This window comes from Leptodactylus fuscus, chromosome 4 (assembly GCF_031893055.1).
Source record: "Leptodactylus fuscus isolate aLepFus1 chromosome 4, aLepFus1.hap2, whole genome shotgun sequence".
NCBI lineage: Eukaryota > Metazoa > Chordata > Amphibia > Anura > Leptodactylidae > Leptodactylus > Leptodactylus fuscus.
Window position 1 is genome coordinate 141,232,072 of NC_134268.1, and position 24,736 is coordinate 141,256,807.

Consider the following 24,736-nt stretch of genomic DNA (forward strand, 5'->3'; position numbering starts at 1 on the left):
GGAGTGTTGTGTAAGGTCATTTGCTGTGTGAGAAAGATGTTGGTTATAATGAGAAGAGTAGAAAGACAGTCCGTAGTGATTTGGGAGGATAGTGAGAGGTTCTCCCTAGAAGAGCCAGAAATATGCAGAGTATAAGAACAAGCTTTCTGACGACAGAGGGCACAGGCCAAAGTTTTACTGGTTTATTTCCCAACTAAGAAAAAAGTTCTCTGACACTTCAAGATGGAAGTCTAAGCATGAGTAAAGGGCTAAAATTTATAGTTTTGCCTTAGGGTAAATAGGTACTTTTTTTTTTTTTTTTTTAACTGAAACAGCATGCAAACTCTTATCAGCCCCTTTCAGATCCCCAATCCTGTTTAGAAGGTTTAGGATATTGCTCAATTCTTTACATGGAGTTGGAGTTTGGAGAAAACTCTTATTCAGGCTCCAGCGCCATGCTCAGGCCTGTGTGGATGGGAGGGTTATGAGTATATTAAGGATGCAATAGTTATAATCATGGGAAAGGTGGCCATGGGAGAGGAAGATATAATCGGTATACAAGTGGACATTGTGTGGGTGGGAAAGGTTTGAGAGGCCATCGTATTGTGATAAATAAAGTGGAAGAAAAGATACTGAGTGTGTCTATTGAGGCATACAGAGACATATTGAGATCAACAGTAAAAATCACAAACTACTCCAAGAAGTGCTCAACTTCTCTATATATTAACCCCTTCCCGACATCCGCTGTACTAGTACGGCAGCCGCCATAGCTGCCGGGTGTATACTGATTTACACAGTAAACACCCAGCGCTAACACCCCCCATCAGTGCCCACACCGATCGGGGGCATTAACCCCTCCGACGCCTCGGTCAAAGCTGACCGAGGCACCATTTTCCCAGTGGCACATGGACACCGCCATTTTGCCGGTGATTGCCGTCACCTGGAGCAAGCTCCAGGACCGACGTCACGTTGGCGTGACAGTCGGGAGCCTTTACAAGGCTCCCGGCTTGTCTGCAGTGCTTTTCTTTTGCAGGATGCTGTATGTAGCCTTCAAAAGAAATGACAATTTTTTTGCAATGTATTGAATGCATTAGCATTGTAATGTATTGCATTATTGATCAGACCTTCTGGGTTTCAAGACCCCTAGGTGTTCTACAAAATGCAAAAAAAAAAAAAAGTATTAAAAGTTCAAATCAGCCCCCCCTTTCCCTAGAACACATATAACAGTAGTTATATACTGTGAAACAAATACATGTTAGGTATCCCTGTGTCCGAAAACACCTGCTATACAAATCTATAAAAATATTTTTCCTGTACGGTAAATGTCGTAGCGGGTATAAGGTCAAAAGTGCCAAACCACCATTTTTTTTTAGTTTTGCCTCTGATAAAAATTTGAATAAATAATTATCAAAGCAATACCAATTCCCCAAAATAGTAGAAAAGACACCCTATACATCACCATACAGAAGTATAAGAAAGTTACGAGTTTGAGAATATGGCGACTTTTAGAAAAAAAAAATTAGCACAGTTTTGGATTTTTGTTAAGGGGTTAAAGTGTAAATAAAACCATATAAATTTGGTATCCCCGGAATTGTACTGAAACATAGAATACAGGTCATTTTGGCTGCACAGTGAACGCCGTTAAAACAAATCCCATAAGAAAATGGCACAAATACACTTTTTCTTCAAATCCACCCCATTCTGAATTTTTTCCAGCTTCCCAGTACATTGTACAGAATAATTAATGGCAGCATCATGAAGAAAAATTTGTCCCACAAAGATTAAGACCTCATATGGCTCTGAGAGCAGAGAAATAAAAAAAAAAAAGTTATGGGGTTTGGAAGGGGGAGAGTCAAAATTAAAAATGAAAATAAAAAAATGCCATTGGTGGGAAGGGTTTAAAAAAAAAAAAAAAAAAAAAAAAAGCTGGTCTGAGTAGGCTGGTTGGCCACTGTCTGGTGACTCAGGTGCACTGTCAGATATCTGTAGCGAGACCAGGAATGGCATCAGAGACAGTGGTGAGGCTCTGGGTGGAGTTGGTAATAGCCAGTCTTGAATTGGCATCGGAAGGGATTCCAGGAGATCGTCAAGTTCGTGTACAAGGTTGTTTTTTTTTTGTCTCTGAGCATCATCTGAAAAAAAGGTAATTCAAAGGAGGATCCCTAGTTTGAGAACTGCGAGTCCGGGGCTCAAGAAGTACCGTATTTTTCGGACTATAAGACGCACAGGTTTTAGAGGAGAAAAATAGGGAAGAAAAATTTTCTGGCAAAAAATGGTAAAATATTTAATATATGGGAGTTGTAGTTTTGGAACAGCTGCAAGGCCACATTGACAGGTGACCCTGCAGCTGTACGGGGATGTATAGGGCGTTTTTTTTGTGGGGCCAGGGGGGCTTGAACCTGCAATCATTTGATTGCAAGTCCCATAGACGGCAATACAAGTGTATTGCAGGCCCCAGCAGCTAAGACACTCCCCGGCATCCGCCGGTCTATTACAGCAGATGCCGGGGACTGTCTTAGCTGCCGGGGCCTGCAGATAGCCGCGCTACTGCCGCTGAAGAAAACCAGCGGTGGCAGTAGCGCGGCCATGCTGCAAACCCACTCCTCCACCCACATTCAGACTATAAGACGCACCCTCATTTTCCTCCGAAATTTGGGGGGAAAAAAGTGCGTCTTATAGTCCGAAAAATACGGTACTCATATGTCTCTTCAAAGCTGCAATGCTCACGTTGCACTGTATACTTCCCAGTTACCGATACTACTAAAAGCAGCCACTAGGTGGTAGTGTCCACCTGGTCAAGTATCCAACTTGTTTGGCGTTGAAACAACCCCATATCACCATGCTTTCTCTACCAAACTTGATAGGTCCTTCAATTTCTCAATCTGATAGCCCCCTATGGCCTTGTTTTTTTGTTTTTTTTTTACAGATCCATTTGCACCCATCAGAGCTCATCTCATTGCTCCAAATCACCAGTTTTCAATCTTCTACTGTCCACTTTTTGTACTTTTTTTTGGAAACTCAACACTTCTGACAATATTGAAGCTGAGTCTACTTAATCTTGTTCCGGGACACAGTTTCAGACTTGTGCAAAGCATGTCTGTGTTTGTTGCGCCAGAACTTATATACCTTGTGATGATCTGACTTTCTGACCCCAATATTTTGCCTGGACATCCACCTCTTGGACTTTGAATGGATGGACTTTATTTTCTTTTCTTCCGTCACGACACCCACATAATGCAGTTTGGCAATTTTCTTGGCTATTGATGATGCAGTTTCTCTTTTCTTGGGAAATCTTCTTCATGGGTGATGCTTGATTTGAAATAGTGACCTTTTGCATGAAAATCAACCTAATAATGCACTGAGCTATTAAGGATTGTGAGAAAAAGTTGTGGTTTGTAGTATACAAGAAGAAAAAGATATTTCCACCACCAGGAGCAAACCAGTAACAATGCAGTTACATGACAAGAATTTGTATAACTAATCTCATCTTAAATAGTTGCAACTTAAATTTATGTAAGAGATGAAGGTCCTCAAACTTTTTAAACGGTGGGCCAGTTCACTGTCCCTCGGACCATTGGAGGGCCGAAATATAGTTTAAAGGGATTCTACCATTAAAATAAATTTTTTTTCTAAATAACACATAGGCTATTCTTCCCCTACCTTTAGATATCTTCTTGGCCCTGGCATTCGGTTAAAATTCTGTTTTCCGTCGGTATGCAAATGAGTTATCTCGCAGGACTGGGGGCGTCCCCAATGCTGCGAGAGAACTCTCCAGCGCCGCCTCCATCTTCTTCTGGAACGTCGTCTTTATGAGTCTTCTTCTGATGCAGGCGGTGAAACTTGTAGGCCTCGGTCAGAGCCGACTGCGCATGCCCACAGGCCACAAGAAAATGGCGGCTTAGTTACTGTGTAAGCGGCCATTTTTCTTGTGGCCGTGGGCATGTGCAGTCGGCTCTGACCGAGGCCTACAAGTTTCACCGCCTGCACCGGAAGAAGACGCATAAAGACGACGTTCCAGAAGAAGATGAAGGCGGCTCTGGAGAGTTTTCTCGCAGCATTGGGGACACCCCCAGTGCTGCAAGAGAATCCATTTGCATATCGACAGAAAACGGAATTTTAACTGAAAGGCGGCGCAGAGAAGACATCTAAAGGTAGAAGAAGAATAGCCTTTCTTAAGGCTATTCCGACGTGTCAACGACAATTTTTTTTTTTTTTTATGTTAGAAACCCTTTAAAGCTGACCGCCGGGTTTCCGTCGCTTGTCCAGTTTCCCCGGGGCTTTAAGACGGAATGCACACACCAAACACAAGTGTGATGCCCCCTGAGGTGTTATTTATCCTACAGTAAGATATTATAGTGTTTACTTCAGGGGGCACAGATAGGGTCTGGGATCCAGAAAGTCAGCAGGCACTAAACCAAACCAGTGAGGTGGCTTTGCCCACTGTAATTTGGGCTGGCTCAGGTCGGTATGGTGACCTGACTGACAAAGTGATGCGGAGGGGCATAGGTGGAGGGGCACAATTCTCTATATCGGGCCAGGCCAGGGAGACAGCGTGCTTCACTTTACTGATTAGAGGGCACCGCTCCTGATGTCAGCACGATCTGCTCTGTCTCCGGTGTCTACCTGTGTCCTCCTGTCACATCGCATGTATGTGATGTAAGGAGGATAGTGGAGGCAGATCACTGGTATCCTCCCTTACATCGTGCTACATGGCCTGGCCCGAGCTCCCCAAGAGCTTCATTATAAATGCGTGCCTGCCGGCAGGCCGGACGAATGTGCTTTGCGGGTCGCATGTGGCCCGCAGGCCAGGGGGGTCTATATAATGATGGTAGTCTCACGTTTCAAGCTGTAGTGAATGGCGAGATATGGAGCCCGAAAGTCAAACGTTACCCTGTCACTCTGTTCATCAAGAATACATGTTTGGTGTCAGAGATCCCCACTGATCTATCAGTTATACATTTTTAGTGAGTAGGACATAACTTGTTAAAGAGGACCTTTAATTACCTCCACCATCTCTAGTTCTTTGGAGTAGGTTTTTTTAAAAAAAAAAAAAAAAAAAACCAAAAAGCTCTGATTTTGTCAATGTTGAACTTTTTTTTTTTTCTCTAGCCCCCACCATTCCTGAGCAATCAATCTTGTTAGTTGCAGTTCCCAATATGCTATTTAATCTCTCTACTGTCAGCTGGGTTGTGTTAGACAAGAGCAGGCAAAGGGTCCGATTCTGAACTCTGACACAGTCCACATTAGATAGCAGCACTGCATCGTGCCCTGCCCCTATTTATTCTTCATCTGACAGATGAAAGTCCAAATCTAACTTCACTGTTTCCTTGGGGCTAGTGGAAAAAATACCAACTGTGTCAGAATCAGTGGAGTGGAACCTCTTAACAGATGATATGAACTGAAGTTGGTGGAGGTGGTGAAAGGTCCTCTTTAATGAAGCACATTTTTAAGTTATGTTAAATGCTCTTTAAATATCACCAGTTCATATACTGATACAGTTGCTCCTAATGTACAAATGCAAGTTTTTCTCGCTGTCTGTATCCTCCACGGACAGCACAGTATCATCCTAATTATTTTTATCGGGTGCTTGCTGGCATAGGTTTTTTTTTTCACTTTTTTCTTTTCAGGGATCCCTTGGTGATGTAAATAAAATGGAGACGTGCTCTATTTAGGTATGATTTGCAGGTCTGTGAAAATTGGATACCACTTTTCTGCTATCATTTTCTCAGACCTGCAATCTTGATTTGTTTTTAAGCCATAAATGTTAATATCCTAGAAAACCCCATAAAATCCACTAAAAACACAGGACACTTATATACTACAAAAGTTATATAATTATTTTTTCTTTTTCAAGAAGCCTTTGGTAGAATTTTCAGTTATTGTTATTTGTAGTATCAACAGTTCATTTTAATACCTTACAATGAAATCAAAATAGAAGTTTCAGTTCTTTACAAAAATAAAAAATCCTACAGCACAGCTAACATCTTTCAAACACTTTGTACAGATCTGGGAGGTTTGCTAGTTGCAGGACACTTCCATCTTCTGCAAACTCTTTTCGGGGCAGTAGTTGCATCCTAAAAGCTTTGTACAAAACGTGCTCAGTTGTCCACCGCCAAGAAGGAGCATCAACTTCCAATTCATTTTCCTACAAAGAACAGAAAGTATGTGACCCAATATATAGAATGGCAGGAAATAGAGTTAAGTTAAAGACATTGATGCCCAAATGTCCAGTTGTCGTTTCCTACAGTCTGCCCCAATACAGTCATGAACACAAATCAAGATCGAATTATAGAAATGCTTTTATGTACTGTGGATTAAAAAATAAATAAATTAATAATATATATATATATATATATATATATATATATATATATATATACATACACATACATACTTACTTATAAATTAGCAGATTGCCCTCTACTTTCTTCTAGCTTTTTGTGTCTGCAAACTACATATATCATCTATCCAATAGGTGGTAATGTCTGATCACTGGGAGTCACAATGATCACTCACCAGTTTCCGCCTTATTCATGGCCACAGCACAGAGTAATCTGAATGGAGCAGTGGTCACATTCATGTTCTGCTTCAGAGTCTGAGGCCACTGAAAACAGCCTGACCTCTTAAGACTTCTTAAAGTTGACCTATCCTAAGGATAGTTCTTCAATTGCAAGGAATTGGATAATTCCTTTAAATGGGCTAACAACTGAGGGGTCCTCAGTCTTTCACAGAAGGCCTACATTCACACAAACTTAGTACAAAAGGGCTGTAAAAAAAAAAAAAAAAAAAAAAAAAAGACAAAACCTGACATGCTAATAATCAAACTGCTATCACCGTTTAATTAACAATACATCACGGGCAGCAGAGATCACCACTCATCTCTGCTGCCTGCAGAGTTCAGTACAATGACCTTTACAGGTCGTAGAGAATGCTGATCTCTGTTCCCTGCGCAAAAGAGACAGTGGTCAGATTATCAGCTACAGCAGCTGTAACAATGGTGTAGGTGGCCCAAGTCATCTACAACTGGCCACGGACTTTCCCCCCTACATTTCTAGGCCTGGTCACACCCCTTGCAGCAGCAATCGTTATACCACTAAGGACACCGCACATGTGATCACTGGTCCATTCAAATTTGGCTCCATGACGACAATTGGGAGAAGTGGCTAGATAGTGACTGTTCACCACTTCAGATCAAATTGGATGAATAGTATAGTTTAAAGAGGACCTTTCACCACTTTTGGGCACATGCAGTGTTATATACTGCCAGAAAGCTGACAGTGCGCTGAATTCAGCGCACTGTCGGCTTTCCCGATCTGTGCCCGGTGTTAAGCGCTATCGGTCCGGTACCGTAGCGCTTTACAGTCAGAAGGGCGTTTCTGACCATTAGCCAGAGACGTCCTTCTGCCTCGCGGCGCCAATCCCGCTGTGCTGTGGAGCCGGGAGGAACGCCCCCTCCCCTCCTGATAATGCTAGTCTACGGACAAGCTGTGTGAGCAGAGGGAGGGGGGAGTTCCTCCCCGCTCCACAGCACAGCGCGATTGGCGCCGCGAGGCAGAAGGACGTTCCTGGCTAATGGTCAGAAACGCCCTTCTGACCATAGAAGAGCTACGGTACCGGGCCATAAGCTCTTCACACCGGGCACAGATCGGGAAAGCCGACAGTGCGCTGAATTCAGCGCACTGTCAGCTTTCTGGCAGTATATAGAACTGCATGTGCCCGGATATGGTGAAAGGTCCTCTTTAAAGTGAATGTGAACAAACGGTTGAGTAAATATTGATGTGACACAATGTCAGAGTATGGAATGAAGGTGATATATTGGGTGGGAAGCAGGCATAATTGTTCTGTTATTACCTGTTAGGGCTAGGTGATTAGGACCTAAAGAGAAATCATAATTAATCAGTAATTTTACCTCCATTACAATTAATGGTGATTATTTAGGTCACGCCACTTTTAAACCATGGGATGAACCCTACAAGATTTGTCTTGCAAGGTTCACCTGAACATGGCCGAATCAAAACTTCTATTCAACTCTGGGCACCATCCTACAATGTAGGTGGTGGTGTGTAATAGGAGGGGATTGGTGAAAAAACAAGAAAATGTAGAGCACTACTGGTGAATAGTAAATCAAATCATAAGGATGAGTGTACAATATAATACGTTTATTGGTTTCAAGGACATAAAAGGCAAAGCGTTTCAACACCGAACAGGTGTCTTCATCACTACTGTGCAAACATAAGAGAACACAACACCCAGAAAACATAATAAATACTTGTACAACACTAAAAATTGCAATAAAAGCAGCAATAGAAGGGTGAATATGCATAGGTAGAATGTTCAACTATACAACTAACAGTAACCAATAAAAGCATAAATAATATAATCATAAATAAATGAAAGTAAGGATAAACATATAGGTGAACCCATAAATATATATATATATATATATATATATATATATATATATAAATATTCAGACTTTGAGAGAGGACGGAAAAATCCGAAACGCGTCAGTCTGACGCTATCTGCTTGCAATGTTTGTGCCAATTGCGGTTTTTGACATGAAGATGTGAATAAATAAAGAAGGAAGTTTCTCCATATTTTCAACTAACCACCACGGCTCTTGCTGGATCTTTTTTATCGTTGATATTTGTGTGCATCGCTCCGAGTCGAGGGAGTCTACTTTTCCGGGCATAGCCGTATCGTATACACCTTGGTGTGAAGGAATTCAATTGAGATTCAACTTCCATTTGGGCTGAGTATTTAACTCTTTTTTCTTTTCTATTTTTTCATCCATTACATGTATTATATTGTACGCTCATCCTCGCGAGTTGATTACTGTTCACAAGTAGCACTCTACATTTTCCCAATTTTTCCTCAATTCCCTCCAACTGTCAACATGTTACACATATGATGTCACTACTGTAGTACTTCACTGATGTGGCCAGCAACATGTCACTGTCATTACTTAAGGGGTGAGCATGCACAGAATACACAAGGAGCTGTTTAGAATGCACATAACAGTGATGGCAAGAAGCTAGAGCGAACATTAATATTTGAACCCAATATGGAAAAAATCATTTCTGGAAAACCACTTTAATTCTGGGAAAAAAAAAAATTGATTAACCACTTCAGTACCGGGCCAATTTGTGGTCCAGGTCCAGTCAACTAATTTTTGCGTCTTTTTTCGGGGACACATAGGGCTTTATTTTTATGTTATTTTTATTTTCAAATGTGTTTTAATTTTTTTTATATCCGGGAAAATATAAACAAAATAGGAGGGAAATTGTGTCTGATTTTCAATTTATTATTATTTTTTTTTATTTAATAACACAAAGTGTCACTGAAAAACTTTATAATATAGTTTTTCCTCTCCGTTACGGTAATTTTTATTTTTGTATGGTGTCGTCGGGGGTGGGGCTATAACCTTTAATAACGGCGTTTTATTAGTGTATTATTTATTTAGTTTTTATTATTATTTTATTTACATTTTTTAAAAACTTTTTTATTATATTTTTATTTTATATTTTTTCCAGATTGTGTCCCCATAAGGTGATAAGAGACCTTTGGGACATCTGATCACTTTTTTTTTTTGTACTTGAGGCTGATTTCTCCTATAACTGGGGCTGGTACATTTAACCCCAGTTGCAGGAGAAATCCAGCCTCCTGCACACTGTGTATACAGCTTACTGAGCTGATCTGGGGTCCTGTAGGACCCAGCAGCTTTAGCAAGACACTGCTCCCGGAGGATCACGTGTCCGCTGGGTCAGAGGGCAGCTGAATTATGGCAGTGTCCATAGCTGTGTATACAACGCTCATTGAGCGCTGTATACACAGCGATCTAGACGGCAGGGAAGGGAATAAATCTTCCCTGCTATCTCATTGGGAGCTCCGGCTGAAGTTACAGCCGGCTCCTATTGAAAGCAGCTGCATGATCTCCATGCAGCTGCTGTGTTCTGACTGGACGTACAGGTACGTCCTGTCAGAACAAGGCAACCACTTCCCGGACGTATATAGTCTATGGGCGGTCCGGAAGTGGTTAAATAACATACACAAGCAAACTGATAAATATATAAACCCACATACCTCAGAACCTGCAGACTCTTCCAGTATATACTTCTTTCTGATAGAGTAAAACATGGCGCATTCTTTGCTGAAACTATCAAAACATTCTCTCTCATCATCCCAGTTTACCTGCTCAGAAATCAAATGGAAGCAAAAACAGTAAATGTTCCGGCGTCCAGACAGGAGATAGTTAAAAAAAAACAATTATATTCAAAATCATTAAAGAGGCTCTATCAACAAAATTAGGCTGTATAAGCCCCACAAGTGCCTGAATAGCCTTTTCAGTCACTGCCAATGTTATTTTAAGCCCCCCCCCAGTTTTAAAATAAAACCATAAAAACATATATGCAAATTATACTTATCGTGCATGCTGGGCGTTCCTGCACTGTTCGACGTCATCTTGCTGTCACGCCTTCCTTTTCTTTCTTCTTCCAGTGATGCCCTCCTGTCCTCGCTCTTCCATGCCTTCATCTTCTTTTCTTCCGGAATAAAGAAGTTTGCGAGCATACTGCGCATGCGCAGTACGCTCGCGTAGTTCTAAGGGGTACTTAAAACTACAACAAAAATGGCGCTGGCGGGAGCACTACTGCACATGCGCGGGATTTGAACCCAACCTGCCGGAAGAACAGAAGATCAAGGCGGGGAAGAGCCGGGACAGGAGGGCGTCACTGAAAGAAGAAAGAAAAGGAAGGTGTGACAGCAAGATGACGTCGGACCATGGAGGACTGCCCACCGTGCACGATAGGTATGATTTCAATATATGTTTTTATTTAAAAAAAATAACATTTGCGGTGCCCGAATAGCCTTTTTAAAGGCTATTCACGCATATGTGGGGCTCTTACAGCATAATTTTGCTGATAGAGCCTCTTTGAAAACATACACAGTGCACAGCAAAAGAAACCATCCTATGACTGCCAAATCCCTTTTGTTGCACATCTCAGAAGGTTCTACCATAGATTAGGATTTGGTGAGCTGTTTTCTTCGTTATAGAAACCTTTGTTAATTTACTTTTATAAACAAACACAATGCAAAAAAAAAAATACTGCTACCTTTTATTGCTTTAAGGACATAACCTGCAAGTATTATGGTTTATTATTGGCCTCACTGAGCAGCACACCTTGCTAAAAAGAAAATAAAAACAACCTAAATTTCCTTGACAAGCAAGTTATAATGTATAAGTAACTGCCCCGCATATTTTCTGACTTCTGTCTAGTCAAGTAATGTGAAAGACTTGTTTAATGTTTGATATAAATTCCAATTAAATTGTATTGTAAACAAAACATTCCGTATAGTTTTTCTTCTGTGCAAAAAGTTAATGTGACATGTTACACTTGCCCCTATCCTGACCAAGCATCTGATATCAATTCTTTGCACAAGCACCACTTATCCACTTCATAGCACAGTACTGGGGAAACGGCTGTCCGTGTATGTGGGGATCATCCACAGACGTTCACAACACAGGTTAGGGGGAAGACTCTTGAACAAATTTGATGCCAGTTTATTTATTACAGGTACTTGGACACGTGTACTGAAGACCAAAGACACAAACTATATTACCTCAGTAGCCAGTCGCAAAATGAGCATGGGCAATCCTTCTAGTGGTGGAATGTAGTTTTCTAACAGGAGTGGTATCCCTGTAAGGTTGCCTCCCTGCACACAAATGTATACAGATTTACACTTTAATGGCACTGCAAATATATGACCAGATATAAATAAATATAAATGTACAAGAGATTTAGAGAAAGAATTTATCACAAAGATAAAAAGCTTCAGGTCACTTGTTTGGCACGAAACCTCACAAGCATGCATACATGCACACAAGTAGTTATCTTTTTTGCTTATACCCCTTTTGTGTACATGAAAACAATATTATGGCCAATAAGGGCCGGGTTACTACTCAGGACTGCTCCTTTCCAGATATTATATCATACACGGAATTGTCGGATAATATTGTACACATACAGCATGGAACACATGGAGTATTATCACACATCAGAGCCGTCATGCTGTTGCCATCTCTGCAAATATGATTGGGTATTCCCATGTACATAGTATTCCCATGTACATAATCATATCTATATTTGTAGATAATTAAAAGTTTAACATTTTTGCAAATATAAGTAATTAAAAATTCTGCAAAGTTTTAAAGATTTTATCTAACTTTCTTAGTGGTGACAGTTTGTTATCTTGACCTAATGTGCATGGACAGCTTTTAGGCTCATGCACATGACCGAGTATGCAGCCCGAGGTTCTTCTGATGGGTTCTCATCCATTAATTATAGAGCAAGTCCTATCATGCTCCGTGAAATCGGTATGGATCAAAACTCCCACTGAAATCAATAGGAGACAGAATGCATTCGGATATCATGCAAACGTATTCCAGCTATAAAGTCTACTCCCCCTTAGTATATGCACACTCAGTTGAGTCCTAAGTCTAGAAAAATGTATCTATTCATAACAGAAAAACATAATATCAAAAATAAAACAAAAAAATCACCATCATAAAGAGTGTTCAATGCTTTCCCCTTTGACAACTGAAAAGAGTGGAGATTCTTTTACATCTTGGCTCAATCTTGCTGTCTCCACAACAGAAGTGATGGGAAATAGGGATGATAAACAAACCTGACTCATTATTAGATCACAATAGTATAAATCAGCCAGACAAATAGATGTAAAAGTCTAACAGCTCGAAACTGCAGCTTACCTCATCTATTTCCAAAGAGAAATAATCTTTCAGCATTTCAGATTTCTTCTGAAGAAACTGAACAATATATTCGGCAAGTCCTTCTTTAGAACCATCTTCCTCTGTCCAACCACTTTCAGGACTGTCCAAGGCTAGCATTGCTAACTCATATATTGATGCAGGCTCCTAAACAGATGTATTGCAGAAAACAGACTTTTTACTCTTATGTAAAAATTAAATGTGAATTTGTTGTCAGTCTTATATATATTTCCTACCTGAAGACAATAAAAATAATGCCATGCAAAGACAGTAAATTGTGGGTGTCCATTGAGGCCTCTTTCCGCTTGGTACCTCTCCCATGTTGTGTATGGTTGGATATGTCCTCATGGATGATGCAAACTCGCCCAACTATCACCCTGAATTTAACTGTAGTGACCAAACTCCTGAGGAGCTCCCACCTAGCCCCGAGACCATTTCCAAAATACTCCCTATATTTGGTAACTCTCCTCTTTCCCTCCCAGTATAGATGACCCACACAAGGGCCAGAAGAACCGCTGGTACGTCTGAAATGGCTGTCACTTAGCCGCTGCTTGCTCCTTTCTCCCACTGCCTATACTGGAATAAAGGCTAATATTTTTAAGAACGGATGAGTTCTGTTCCCATTACGTTTTGGATTAACATTGTTGTTCTCTGGCTTTATGGATGTAAGGCCTGGTTCACACCTGCCTTCAGTATTCCGTTCGGTGAGTCTGCTTGGGGACCATCCCTTCCCCAATGGAATACTGAACGCATTGACAAGTGGTGAGCAATGAAAGCACACGGACCCCCGTACACTATAATGGGGTCCGTGTGTTTTCCGCATGAGTCATGAGGAGAGGAAATTAGTACTTTTCTCTCCGAATATTCTGTGCGGACACTGCGCAGAAAACACACGGATCCCATTATAGTCTATGGGGTCCATGTGCTTTCATTGCTCACTGCGATTGGTATTCTGTTCGGGGAGTCTGCTTGGGGACAACCCGAACGCAGATGTGAACCGGGCCTGAGCATCACCGAAACTGTAGTATCCACGTAAATATTTACACAAAGTTATGGCTTTCTGAGCCTCTTTCTTATTTGTCTTTATGGTCTAATAAAGGACTTTTTACATCTTTTTCTGAGGTTGCCCTCTTTTGGACCAGTTCTGGAGGGTAGTTTTGTCCTCCACCGATTACTCGCTCCTTTTTGGCCCAGGTCTGTTCCTGCTTCATATGTGTGACATTCCAATCCAAGATTTACCATCTTTTTATTGTTCGCCATCTCATCAATGCAGCAAAGGAGTGTTTTTTGGCACTGTGGAGACGCAGGAACCCCAATATTTCAGGTTGTGGTTTTAGAAAATGGAGGAAATAGTAATCAACAGAAAAATCCCGATGAAGCTCTACACAGGTCTTGGTAATGCAGGGTTCACACTAGCGTCTGTGTCTGACAGCTAGTGTCTGATGCTAATGTCTGCGCAAGATTTTAGCATCGGACACTAGCTGTGTCCGTTACAATTTGCATTATTTTAAATGGGACATCATGTAGTGTCCTTTACTGTCCCTGTCTGTCCTTAAGTGTCCATTTACAAAGATGTCAGGTTTTTCAAGCGGACAGCTAAACCCTACAGTGACGGACACAGACGCTAGTGTGAACGCCCCGTAATACTGACTTACCTACTAGGTCACGTCAGGAAATAAATCTATAATGACCCAAACCAGGAATGAACGTACCCATGGTTGCTTTAGTCCCCTTGTCTTAGGCCTCCCTTTTTCTTCTTTCGTTTTTGTTTACTTTCCTCTTTCTTCCCTCCTCCCTTGCCACATTGGTTTGGTAGTTGCCCCAGCCCTTTGCTTTTCCACATCCTCCCTCACCCCCTACCATACTCCCCCCCCCCCCCCATCTTCCCTTCTACTTTGTTCTCGGTCTTCCAAGGCACTCTATTGTTGAGTAGATTTGTTATCTAGCTCACTGTTGTGTTAGTATTGTGTTACTATAGAATAATGTGACTTGCACAAACAACACCAATTACTTACAGATAATCTCATTATGCCAAAATTGCCAAAATCATAAATAAGTATTTGATAGAAGAGTTCTTGACTACAGAAGAGAAAAAAAGTCATCTTAAAAAAGAAGAAAACTCCTGAAGGGAATTTGTCGGCAAGAGAATAGTTTTCAGACTAAATGACAGTACCTGGTAGGGCGGCTTCTACATTTTCTGAAGAAATCTTTCTTATTTTGCATTCATTTTCAGAAAAATCAACATTTTAGTCTAATGCAAATTAGCTGCAAAGGGCTTTAGGAGAGTGTCATCTCCTTCCAGGGCTTTACTCTCCGCTCCAGATAATTGCCCCAAGCAATAAGAGGCAAAGTACGGCAACAGTTAGGGATGAATATCTAGAGCAGAGAGTCAAGTCCTGGCAGCACCAGATTTTACCCACTCAATTGTAGCTCTTACCCCTTCTACACTAGGCTATACCTGATTAACTTCCTGTCTGCGGAGAGGGTATAGCCCACTTGGACTGAGCCAGCACTTTTTTGTATTCCTAGTGTCAGCCTCCTGGTGCCCTATAGCCATGGTACTGTGTCTCCCATGACAATAATGAGAAAGTTCAATTTATATCATTAACGCCTACCAAAGGGAGAATGGCTACTTTATTGATATACTTCTCGTCCACAACTCTTAAATTGAAGGCTGTGGAAGTAGAATAGGCTGCACAATAGTGCAGATGAGGCGTTTTTTTTTGATGGCTTCATCATTTTACACAAGGATTTGTGGAATAGTTGAGTTGCAACTTTTATATTAACCCCCCCCCCTTCCCAAAAAACCCCCAACCAATTCTCAAGGGCTTACAGTACAGAAAATACATGAAAAATAAAAAAACAATGGAAATTTTGAAATTATTACAGGGTATTCTGTCCGCTATGTCATACAAATGACTTACAGCATTTCTAGAAAGCGCTGAGACAATTCATAATTACTACACATACCTTAACTTTGTGGTACTTAGAAGATACAGTTTTGTTTGGTACTGAGCTAGCGTCCACTGAGGATTGACACAGCCCACAAATGAGTGATTTCGTAACATGTCCTGGAGCCCTGAAGAAGGAACAAAAAGGTAAGTTGGAAATACATAAGTTAATAAATAGAATGATAATAAAAGTAATAATAAAGGAAATAAGACAATAAAAGGAAAAAAGACCAAATTATGTTGTGATCAAACTAATAATTCACAACTCCGGGTTAAATGGATGTCTCATTAGTCAGCAACATCTAAATACATAGTAAGAATAGAATCTGAGCTGAAGCTATAGCTCTCATTCCTATTGCCTGCATCTCTACTTACCGTATGTAGCACACAGAAGCATGAACCTGATGCTCAGATTCTCCAATTTAAAACACCAGAACCATGCTACTAGCCAATACAGAGCCCAACATATTAGCATTTGACGTTATCCCTGCCTCCAGTAGGACTTGTCTCCTCAGAAAACAGTCTAGTCTATGGACGAGTACTATCAGGAGGGGAGGTGCCTTTCTTCTACGCTCAGCATCATCGCTGGGGCGGGGTAAGGAACGACCCCTCTCACAGTACAGTGCAATAGACGCTACTGTAAAGAAGGGCATCCCTGACTGTCAGAAACGCCCTTCTGACAGTGAAGAGCTACCGTACTGGCACAGATAGCTCTTCACCAGGCACAGAATGGGAAAGCTGATTCAGCGTACTGTCGGCGTTCTAGCAGTGTATTACAGGTCCTCTTTAAGATAAAATGATCTTCAAAAGGCATAACATTAAAGAGGACACATTCCCAATGTATTTTTGGGGAAATTATATATATAGATATATATATTTATTTTTTTGCATTTTCAAATTAACAAAAAATAAAAATAGCCTGATGCAAAAGTTTAGGCTTCCATCACAGTTATTAAAAACTTTTGTGGCCAGCCACGAGTCTTTCAATTCTTGTTTGAGGGATTTTCATCCATTCTTCCTGGTCTTCCAGTTCTGTGAGATTCCTGGGTTGTTTTGCACTGCTCTATTGAAGTCTAGCCACAGATTTTCAATGATGTTCAGATCTGGCGACACACCGTGTTGCCGCATGACTCTGAATTAACTTTGAATTTGCATAGGATCTGAATAATTTTTTACATCTGTTTCTGGATCTAAAGTGAACAGCAGGTCGTGTGCATATGCCATTACTGCATGCATTCATGGCCACTACACACGTCATGAAGATGTAATATATAACGTACATTGTATTTATTGGTGAACAAGTTCTGACAAATGTCTAACTTTATGTTAGTGTACATTCCCATAGTGTCTCCCCACTTCCATACAGCTTAAAACAAATTAAGAAATGATGAAAAATTTGCTCACTATAGCTAATATTGCATCTACCTTTGTGACCTCTCTCTTCAATCTCCTTCTGTAAACTCAACACGCTTGTTAAATTAATAACCCTCCTCCTTGGTGTAGAGGCTGCAGTCATTGTCCGGTCTATCTCCACATCATCCATCTCCACATCAGACTCTGCACGTGGCCTCTTCTTCCTATATATAGAAAAAAAACAAAACAAAATACATATTTAAAAAATAAATACCGGTAACCTCATTCCAGTCAATAAGTGGAGAGGTAATATGAAATAAATCAGAATGATTCTTTAACCCCTTATGGGAATGTTCACACGGTAGGTTCAGCTCCCATAAGGATGCTGATAAAAAAATAAATAAATAATTACCGTATATACTCGAGTATAAGCCGAGTTTTTCAGCACAGTTTTTGTGCTGAAAAGTGCACCTCAGCTTATACTCGCGTCAATACGGTAATTGAAAATGTCACATGACTGGTCCGCAATGACAGACATCTGTGGGAGGCCGCTGGAGCAGCAATAGGAGAGTGGTGAGGCAGCGCTGCCTCCAGGACCGTCCTGAGATGTTTCCAGAGCATCTTCTCTGCCTTGGAAACATCTTAAGGCGGCCCTGGAGACAGCGCTGCCTCACCGACCACCTATCGGCAGCAGCGCTGTTCCAGCGGCCTCCCACAGATATCTTTTACTGCGGACCAGTGAAATTACCACTCAAATCAATAGGGTAATTGACTCGACCGTATTGACACGCTGCAGCGGGCCTCCGCTCTAGTCCGGGCCCCTCCCCCAGCTACAACACACACCGGGTGACGTGGCCACGTTAGCTCAGGCCCGCACCCGGCATATGTCGATTACGTCTTACTGTGTCTCAGCACAGGCGGCGTCATCACGCCCCCTACGCTGAGACGCAGGAGCAGCCGCGGGAGACTGCAGTTTCCCTGAACATGTCCTGCTCAAGGTAAATATAAAAAACAAACAAACTGAAGGACTCTGGTATTACCTTGTTGGAACATTATCTGACGATGTACTTGCTTCACACTCTTCTACATGTTCTAGGAGCATTTCACTTTCTTCAACAGAGGTCAGTAAATCTGAAGCATCAAGCATTTCAAGATCACTTGAAGTTTCTGTAGTGCTGCATTCTGCATTGGCTTTATTATCTTTTTGCTGTTGAACACCTTCTTGGGTTTCTTGGACATTACACGACTGTTGCTTAGACAGGGGCTGAAGAAAAGCATCCAACTTTTGCTCCCTGGCATCAGTACGCACCATCTGATGAGCATACACTTTATCAGCTGACTTGTGAGATGCAGCTGATGTAGTTGAAGATGGTTTTACCACTTCACTAGTAGATATAGTTGCTCCAGGCAGCAAAGTCTATATCAAAAGCAAGCAGAAAAAAAAAATAAATTAACAACTAAGGCTGGTCTTACACGACCGTATTGAATGTACGGTCTGCAAGTTGCTGATTGGCAACATAGACTCCGCAGATGTCCGTGTCCTGCCGAACTTGCCCATAGAGTTCTATGGGCGAGTCCGTGCAGTGCCGCAATTCACGGCCATTACGGATATGTCCTATAAATTGCGGACCATGGTTGCGGCCCGGCCACACCACGGATAAAATATCCGGTGGTGTAAGAGGCCACATTGAATATGATGTGTCCGCAAATGGTCCACAATTGAAAACCCTCAATTGCGGACCATTTGTGAACTTACATTACGGCCGTGTAAGATCAGCCTAAATGTACAAGTCTCTGTGCACAGCAATATTACCATCCATCCTCTTTGCAGAGCTACTGAGGAGACCACAAATGACAAAAAATAAATGTGGCTCACATTGCTAATGTGTCATTCATCATGATGCAAAGTGGGAGTGCTTAGTAAGGAAATAAGCATGAAATAATTGCTAACTACATGCCAGAGCACAGTCTCTTTTCCACCACTAATGTCTAGATTTTTGGTATTCTATGAGTATAAGCCAGTTACACAATCAGTACCTGTGTAAAGTACATCCTGGAAGAATTCGATCCCAGCAGTTTGCTCTCTATGTTCTGCTGAACTCTTTCAATTATACTTTCTTCGTGAAGGAAGTGGACTTCATGTTTTGTGGGGTGAACATTTACGTCAACATTCTGTGGGGCGATCTCCAAGCTTGTAAAGAAAGGAAATAAACCACATTTATTTTCTAAAAATGTTAAAAATTAATAGTATATACTGACATAGTATATATTCTGTTCAGCAACAAGCTAAGGGGCAGTTCACACTTGTGCCCGGTGTTCGGTTAGTCTGCGGGGAAACAGTTTTGGTTTTTTTTTCTTTTTAGCCAGACACAAAGTCAGACATGCAGGATTTTGTATCTGGCTAAAAAAACCCCGCCTCTAATAAATTTGTAACATGAGCAGCATAAATTTCAAAACAAGAAACAGGAACCAGAAAGTGTCCAGAGCCCATGAGGAACGATTATCAGCACCAAACATGTAAAGTTGAGAGGATATAAGGCTGCTATACTAGATAGACACAGCAGAAGCCCGGGATCTTATAGAAAAGTGATCACCGAAGCCTTGGTGGCAAACTAGATTTGAGTGGTTGATGCCTCATACCTAAATGGTCAGGACTAGAGATGAGTGAACACTGTTAGGATCAGCCGTTCCGAACAGTACGCTCCCATAGAAATGAATGGAAGCAGCTGGCGGCTGCCGGCAGCTTAACCCCCAGCATGCCGGCTACGTCCATTCATTTCTATGGGAGCGTGCTGTTCGGAACGGCTGTTCCGAACAGTGTTCGCTCATCTCTAGTCAGGATGCTTCAACTGCCTGCATGGAATAAGCTACCACTTGTGAAAGAGGGAACTCCACACAAATTATTACAGGATTGCCAAATGAACCCACCTAAAGATGGTTAACGTGAAGGCCTCCAAGCTTGTGTATAGATCTTCATGAATAATGAGGGGAATTCATCACATCATTTATGTCACTTTTTAATATACAGGTATGTACCTGATTTATTAAAGAGAACCTATCAGATCGATTTAAAACACCCACAGGTGCTTATAGACCTGTTTATTGTTCCAAATCTATCCATTACCACAATAAAAGAAAAAAAAAAAAAAAAGTGTACGCCACTGGTTTGGGTGAAGAACTGCACCAGTGCGGGGTGTATAGCGAGAGTGCAAAGCATTTTTAATTTTTATTGTGGGAACCAACACCTTTAATACAGGGTGTTTAGAGACATTAAACCCCTGATCCTTAAAGGGGTTGGCCACTTTCAGACCAATATTGAGAAACAAATGTTATTGTTTGTACAATAAAAAGATATACAATTTTGCAATATACTTTCTGTATCAATTCCTCACAGTTTTCTAGATCTCTGCTGTTGTTACTTCTAGTAGATAAAACTCTAACCATGGTCATGTGATTTACGGTCCATGGTCATGTGATGAGCACACAGGTGCACAGCTGATTACCAGGCAAATGTCTGATACTGTGCTGTGACTATAATGAGCTGTGCACCGGTGTGACCGGATAAAGCAGATTAGGTTTCTGTTATTCAAGTCTCCAAGCAGACCTGAAAAATGGAAATCTGAGTGCAGGTGAGAACCTTGTGTAAATATCCTCCCCCTTTTCCCCCAAGTTATAGTGTGAACATTGTTGAATGTTCAGGTTGCAAACTGCTTGACTGTGCACCTCCTGATAGTCCAACACATGGTTCTTGACATACATTCTCTTCTGACTCCTTTTGGGACTAGTTGTTCATGTCCCCAGGATCCCTTTTGCTGGACGTTTTCCCTTTATCACACCATTCGGAATGGATTCTAATTTCCATTCAGGAAATCTCCAATCATGAAAGAGCAATTTTGCCTAATGAAGTGGTTATTCATTGCATACTCTGTTTACATTGCATTGCATCAAAGAACAAAGAAATGCAAAGAACTGAAATGCAGTGTATACCTCAAATATAGGAATGGATGAGTGTTCTTCGGCAAATAAGCAGCATAAACAGTCTCTATGGCTTTCTTCAAGGCAGTAGATTCCACAAGTCTTGCTGTAGATAAAAATAAATGGTAACTGTGTAGTAACTTTAGAATTAAAACCCCCCCAAAAACCCTCAAAACTTCTTTTTGCAAACACTCTATTATCACTATAAAAGTTAAAAACTTCTTTATTCTCCCCTAAAAAGTTTAAATTAGAAAATAAACATCAAATATTCCCAAATGTTCTCTGCAATAACTGTACCTTAGACGTTTTTAAAGGGTATGTTTTTGCTACGGCATGGTGCAATAGTGGTGTGGCAACATTGATGTTAATGCCAATTAGATCTCGTAACTCAGGCTAAAAAGCCCCACGTTGCAGAAATGCTGCTTTTTATATTGTTGTACATTTTGCTGCATTTTTTTAAGGCAATATTAACAGTGGCTGGAAAAGGAATGAGAAATATATAGAGAATACTTATACTTTTCCCTTCTGTTAAATCCACTGCCTTTTCCAGCCACTCTTGACTTTGGCTCAAAAAACAGTAGCAAAACCTGCATTTACAAAAAAAAAGAAAAAAAAAGGCCTCAGCCAATGTGTCCATGCACATTCAATAGCTAACAAAGTCAACATGACAGAGACGGCTGTTTAGGTGTCAATTGAGAGGTGCAACATCTGCTATAGCAGGGTTAGGGAATGTACGGCTCTCCAGCTGTTGCAAAACTACAACTCCCAGCATGCATACTTACTCTGCTGTTCTTGGAATTCCCATGGAAGTGAATGGAGCATGCTGGGAGTTGTAGTTTCACAGCAGCTGGAGAGCCAAAGGTTCCCTACCCCTGTCCTATAGGAATCTCTCCACCATCCATGATAGAGTAAATAGTGGCTCAGCAGAGTTGCATAGCTACCTAAAAATGTGGAATTGGATAGCACACAAAATTATTTGTCTACATGACATGCATATACAAGTTTTAATGGTCTACCACACAATTCTGTTAGCTTGTGTGTGCCACACTGCATCTACTGTCCGACCAGCAGTAATAGATAGTTTGGCTTGTGTAACAGTGGTTTACAGTTGTTGCCCCTTTCATCAACCCCCATCTGCATTTAGGAGTGCTGATGCATTTTCATAGCAACCAAGGGCCTCATCAAGGTCCTAGGCCTGCTACCTTTGTTCTTCTATTAATACATCCTTATAGCAAGAAATAATAGGTTATTCAGGTGCTGCTAGTAGATTTTGAAAACACCCCCCCCTGTTTTTTTTTTTTACATATCGGTAAAACCAATATGCAAATGAACCTCTCAGTGCACCCTGGGCGTTCCCCAAGCCATTGTGCGCCCTCCCTGCATCATCATACCTTGGTAATGCCCCCTTCTTTGCTTGTGCTCCAACATGCCCTCCGCCTCTGCTGTTGTAACCGGCTCCGTTCTTGTAGCCTCAATCTCTACACTTTGAAGTCTCGAGCATGCGCAGTAACGCTCCCTTCTGAGCACTACTGCGCATGTCCGGGCGCCATTTTCTTGTGCACTATCGTCCATTGCCCACAATGGAGCTATGTAAAAGCACGATTTCCAAAAGATAGAGCCCTTTAAATATGTAAACTAACATTCTGAGATATTATAAAATCAGTAATGTGATTTTATAAGCAATGTAAATTACCATATATACTAGAGTATAAGCCGACCCGAATATAAGCCGAGGCTCCATAATTTTACCACAAAAACTGGGAAAACTTATTGACTCGAGTATAAGCCTAAGGGGGGAAATGCAGCAGCTACTGGAAAATTTCAAAAATTAAAATGGTCTGAGTTTTTCGGTGCAGTAGTTGCTGGGTGTTGGGCAAGGGGTGGGGGTGTTTTGAATGTCTGTCTGCCCCTTCCCTGAGCTTGAGGACTGTTTTTTTTTGTTCCCCCACTTGGAATTCAGTCTGGCTGAATATAGGGTATCTGCAGTGCTCCTATTAACCCCTTCCTGACAGAACAGGAGCACTGCAGGTACCCTATATTCAGTAGACCGGGCACTTTCAGACACAGGGATACCTAATGTGTTTGTGTTTCACAGTCATTTTCTACTTTTATATGTATTCTAGGGACCTCCTTTCCCTTAAAAGAGCTTTTAGTTTTTTTTTATTTTTTTAAAGCTTTTTTTTCCACTATTTTATGGGAGATTCTATACATCACTATTGCAGCTGATCATAGACCTCCCCCCAAAAAATAATAATAATTTTTTTTTTGCTTGACGCGAGTATAAGCCGAGGGGGCTTTTTCAGTACAAAAACTGTGCTGAAAAACTAGGCTTGTACTCGAGTATATACGGTAACTAACACATATTAAGATGAAATTAGAGACTCCGTTTTTAACAAATGATATCTCAGATTATTACAGACATTTGAAGAGACCACCCCACTTTGTTAATTGCTTCATCTCTATGTACTACATTGAGTTCATATGTACGGATAGTCTCTGGATTTGCTTAGTTAGATCATTGCTTATAGGAACTTTACCATTTGTTTTCTATTAAAAGGAAATGTAATAGATTAATAAAGTAGATTACAAATATGTTCATCACACGCACCCTCTCGCCAACACAAAGAGAGGTACACGTTAAATAAAAAGTGATCAAAAAGTTGTATGTACAGTAAAATACCAATAGTCACATCAATTTGATAAAAAATAATTTTTGTACTCAACGTAAAATTCTTTTCTTGTTGTACTTCCCAGCCTCTAGGAGGCTAACACTAGATATATTAAAAGATGTTGGCTCCGCCTCTGGTCTATACTCTCTGCACAGACACTATGCTAGCTGTGGGAAAAGGGACTCAAATAAACAAAAGAAACCACACAGAACACTGAACAAACAGCCACCAACTCAATAGAGCACAGCGCACACCTCGGTGTGACTAGTGTGGTGTACAGCCTAAAGAAGCCCCCTGCACCTGAAAAGGAAAGAAAAAACAAAAACAAAGAGTTGCATGCAGGTTGTGTCTGCCTTCTGTGGATACTAGGCTAAAACTGGCTACCATAGGGTCTTGGGAAAGGGTATAGTCCAGAGGCAGAGAAAGCCTCTTTTTATACTTCTAGTGTCAGCCTCCTAGTGGGGCAGTTTAGATGGATTGGGGAAGTTATAGACTTCCTTTAAGGCCAAAACAGGCTTTATCCGAATTGGGGTTAACTCTCAATACTGTAATTGGCATTACATTAACCACATGAGGACCGCCGTACGTAAATTTACGGCCTCATGTGCTGGTACCTAAAGACCGGACTATTGCCGAAATACGTCCGGCCTTTAGGTACCTTTCTGGCGGGGGGAGGGGTGCGGGGGGGACAGGGGTTAGGTGTTACTAACACCTAACCCCTTCCTCCATAACGTCCAGTCGGAACTGAGTCCGACTGGACGTGTTAACCCTTTCGATCGCGCCGTCAAACATCACGGCGCGATCGAAAGGGATCCGCCGATATTTGAAAGTGATCGGCACCCCCCACGGCGAGATCGGGGGGTGCCGATGTCAGTAGAAGGTAGTCTGGGGTCTGGCCAGTGACCCCAGACTACCGGAGCCCCCACATACCTGGTGATCCTGCCAGGCGGTGGAGGAAGTGAGCGATGTGTCTCACTTCCTCTGCAGCTTACAGGACACGAGCAGGCTCATGTCCTGCTCGTGTC

General features: G+C 41.4%; 1 protein-coding gene across 1 annotated transcript in view; it reads right to left on the bottom strand.

Moving 5' to 3' along the window:
• Window positions 1–5,863: 5,863 nt before the first annotated feature.
• The window catches only part of MLH1 (mutL homolog 1), a 39,343-nt gene continuing 20,470 nt past the window's right edge, over window positions 5,864–24,736 (bottom strand). Inside the window, exons 10-19 of the mRNA XM_075271108.1 lie at window positions 21,055–21,148; window positions 19,105–19,258; window positions 18,108–18,484; window positions 17,140–17,291; window positions 15,734–15,842; window positions 14,779–14,842; window positions 12,746–12,910; window positions 11,599–11,691; window positions 10,063–10,170; window positions 5,864–6,124 (exon numbers count right to left, since the gene is read on the bottom strand). Coding sequence (XP_075127209.1) covers window positions 5,957–6,124; window positions 10,063–10,170; window positions 11,599–11,691; window positions 12,746–12,910; window positions 14,779–14,842; window positions 15,734–15,842; window positions 17,140–17,291; window positions 18,108–18,484; window positions 19,105–19,258; window positions 21,055–21,148 — 1,484 coding nt within the window. The 3' untranslated portion in view covers window positions 5,864–5,956. The remainder of the gene's footprint in view (window positions 6,125–10,062; window positions 10,171–11,598; window positions 11,692–12,745; window positions 12,911–14,778; window positions 14,843–15,733; window positions 15,843–17,139; window positions 17,292–18,107; window positions 18,485–19,104; window positions 19,259–21,054; window positions 21,149–24,736) is intronic.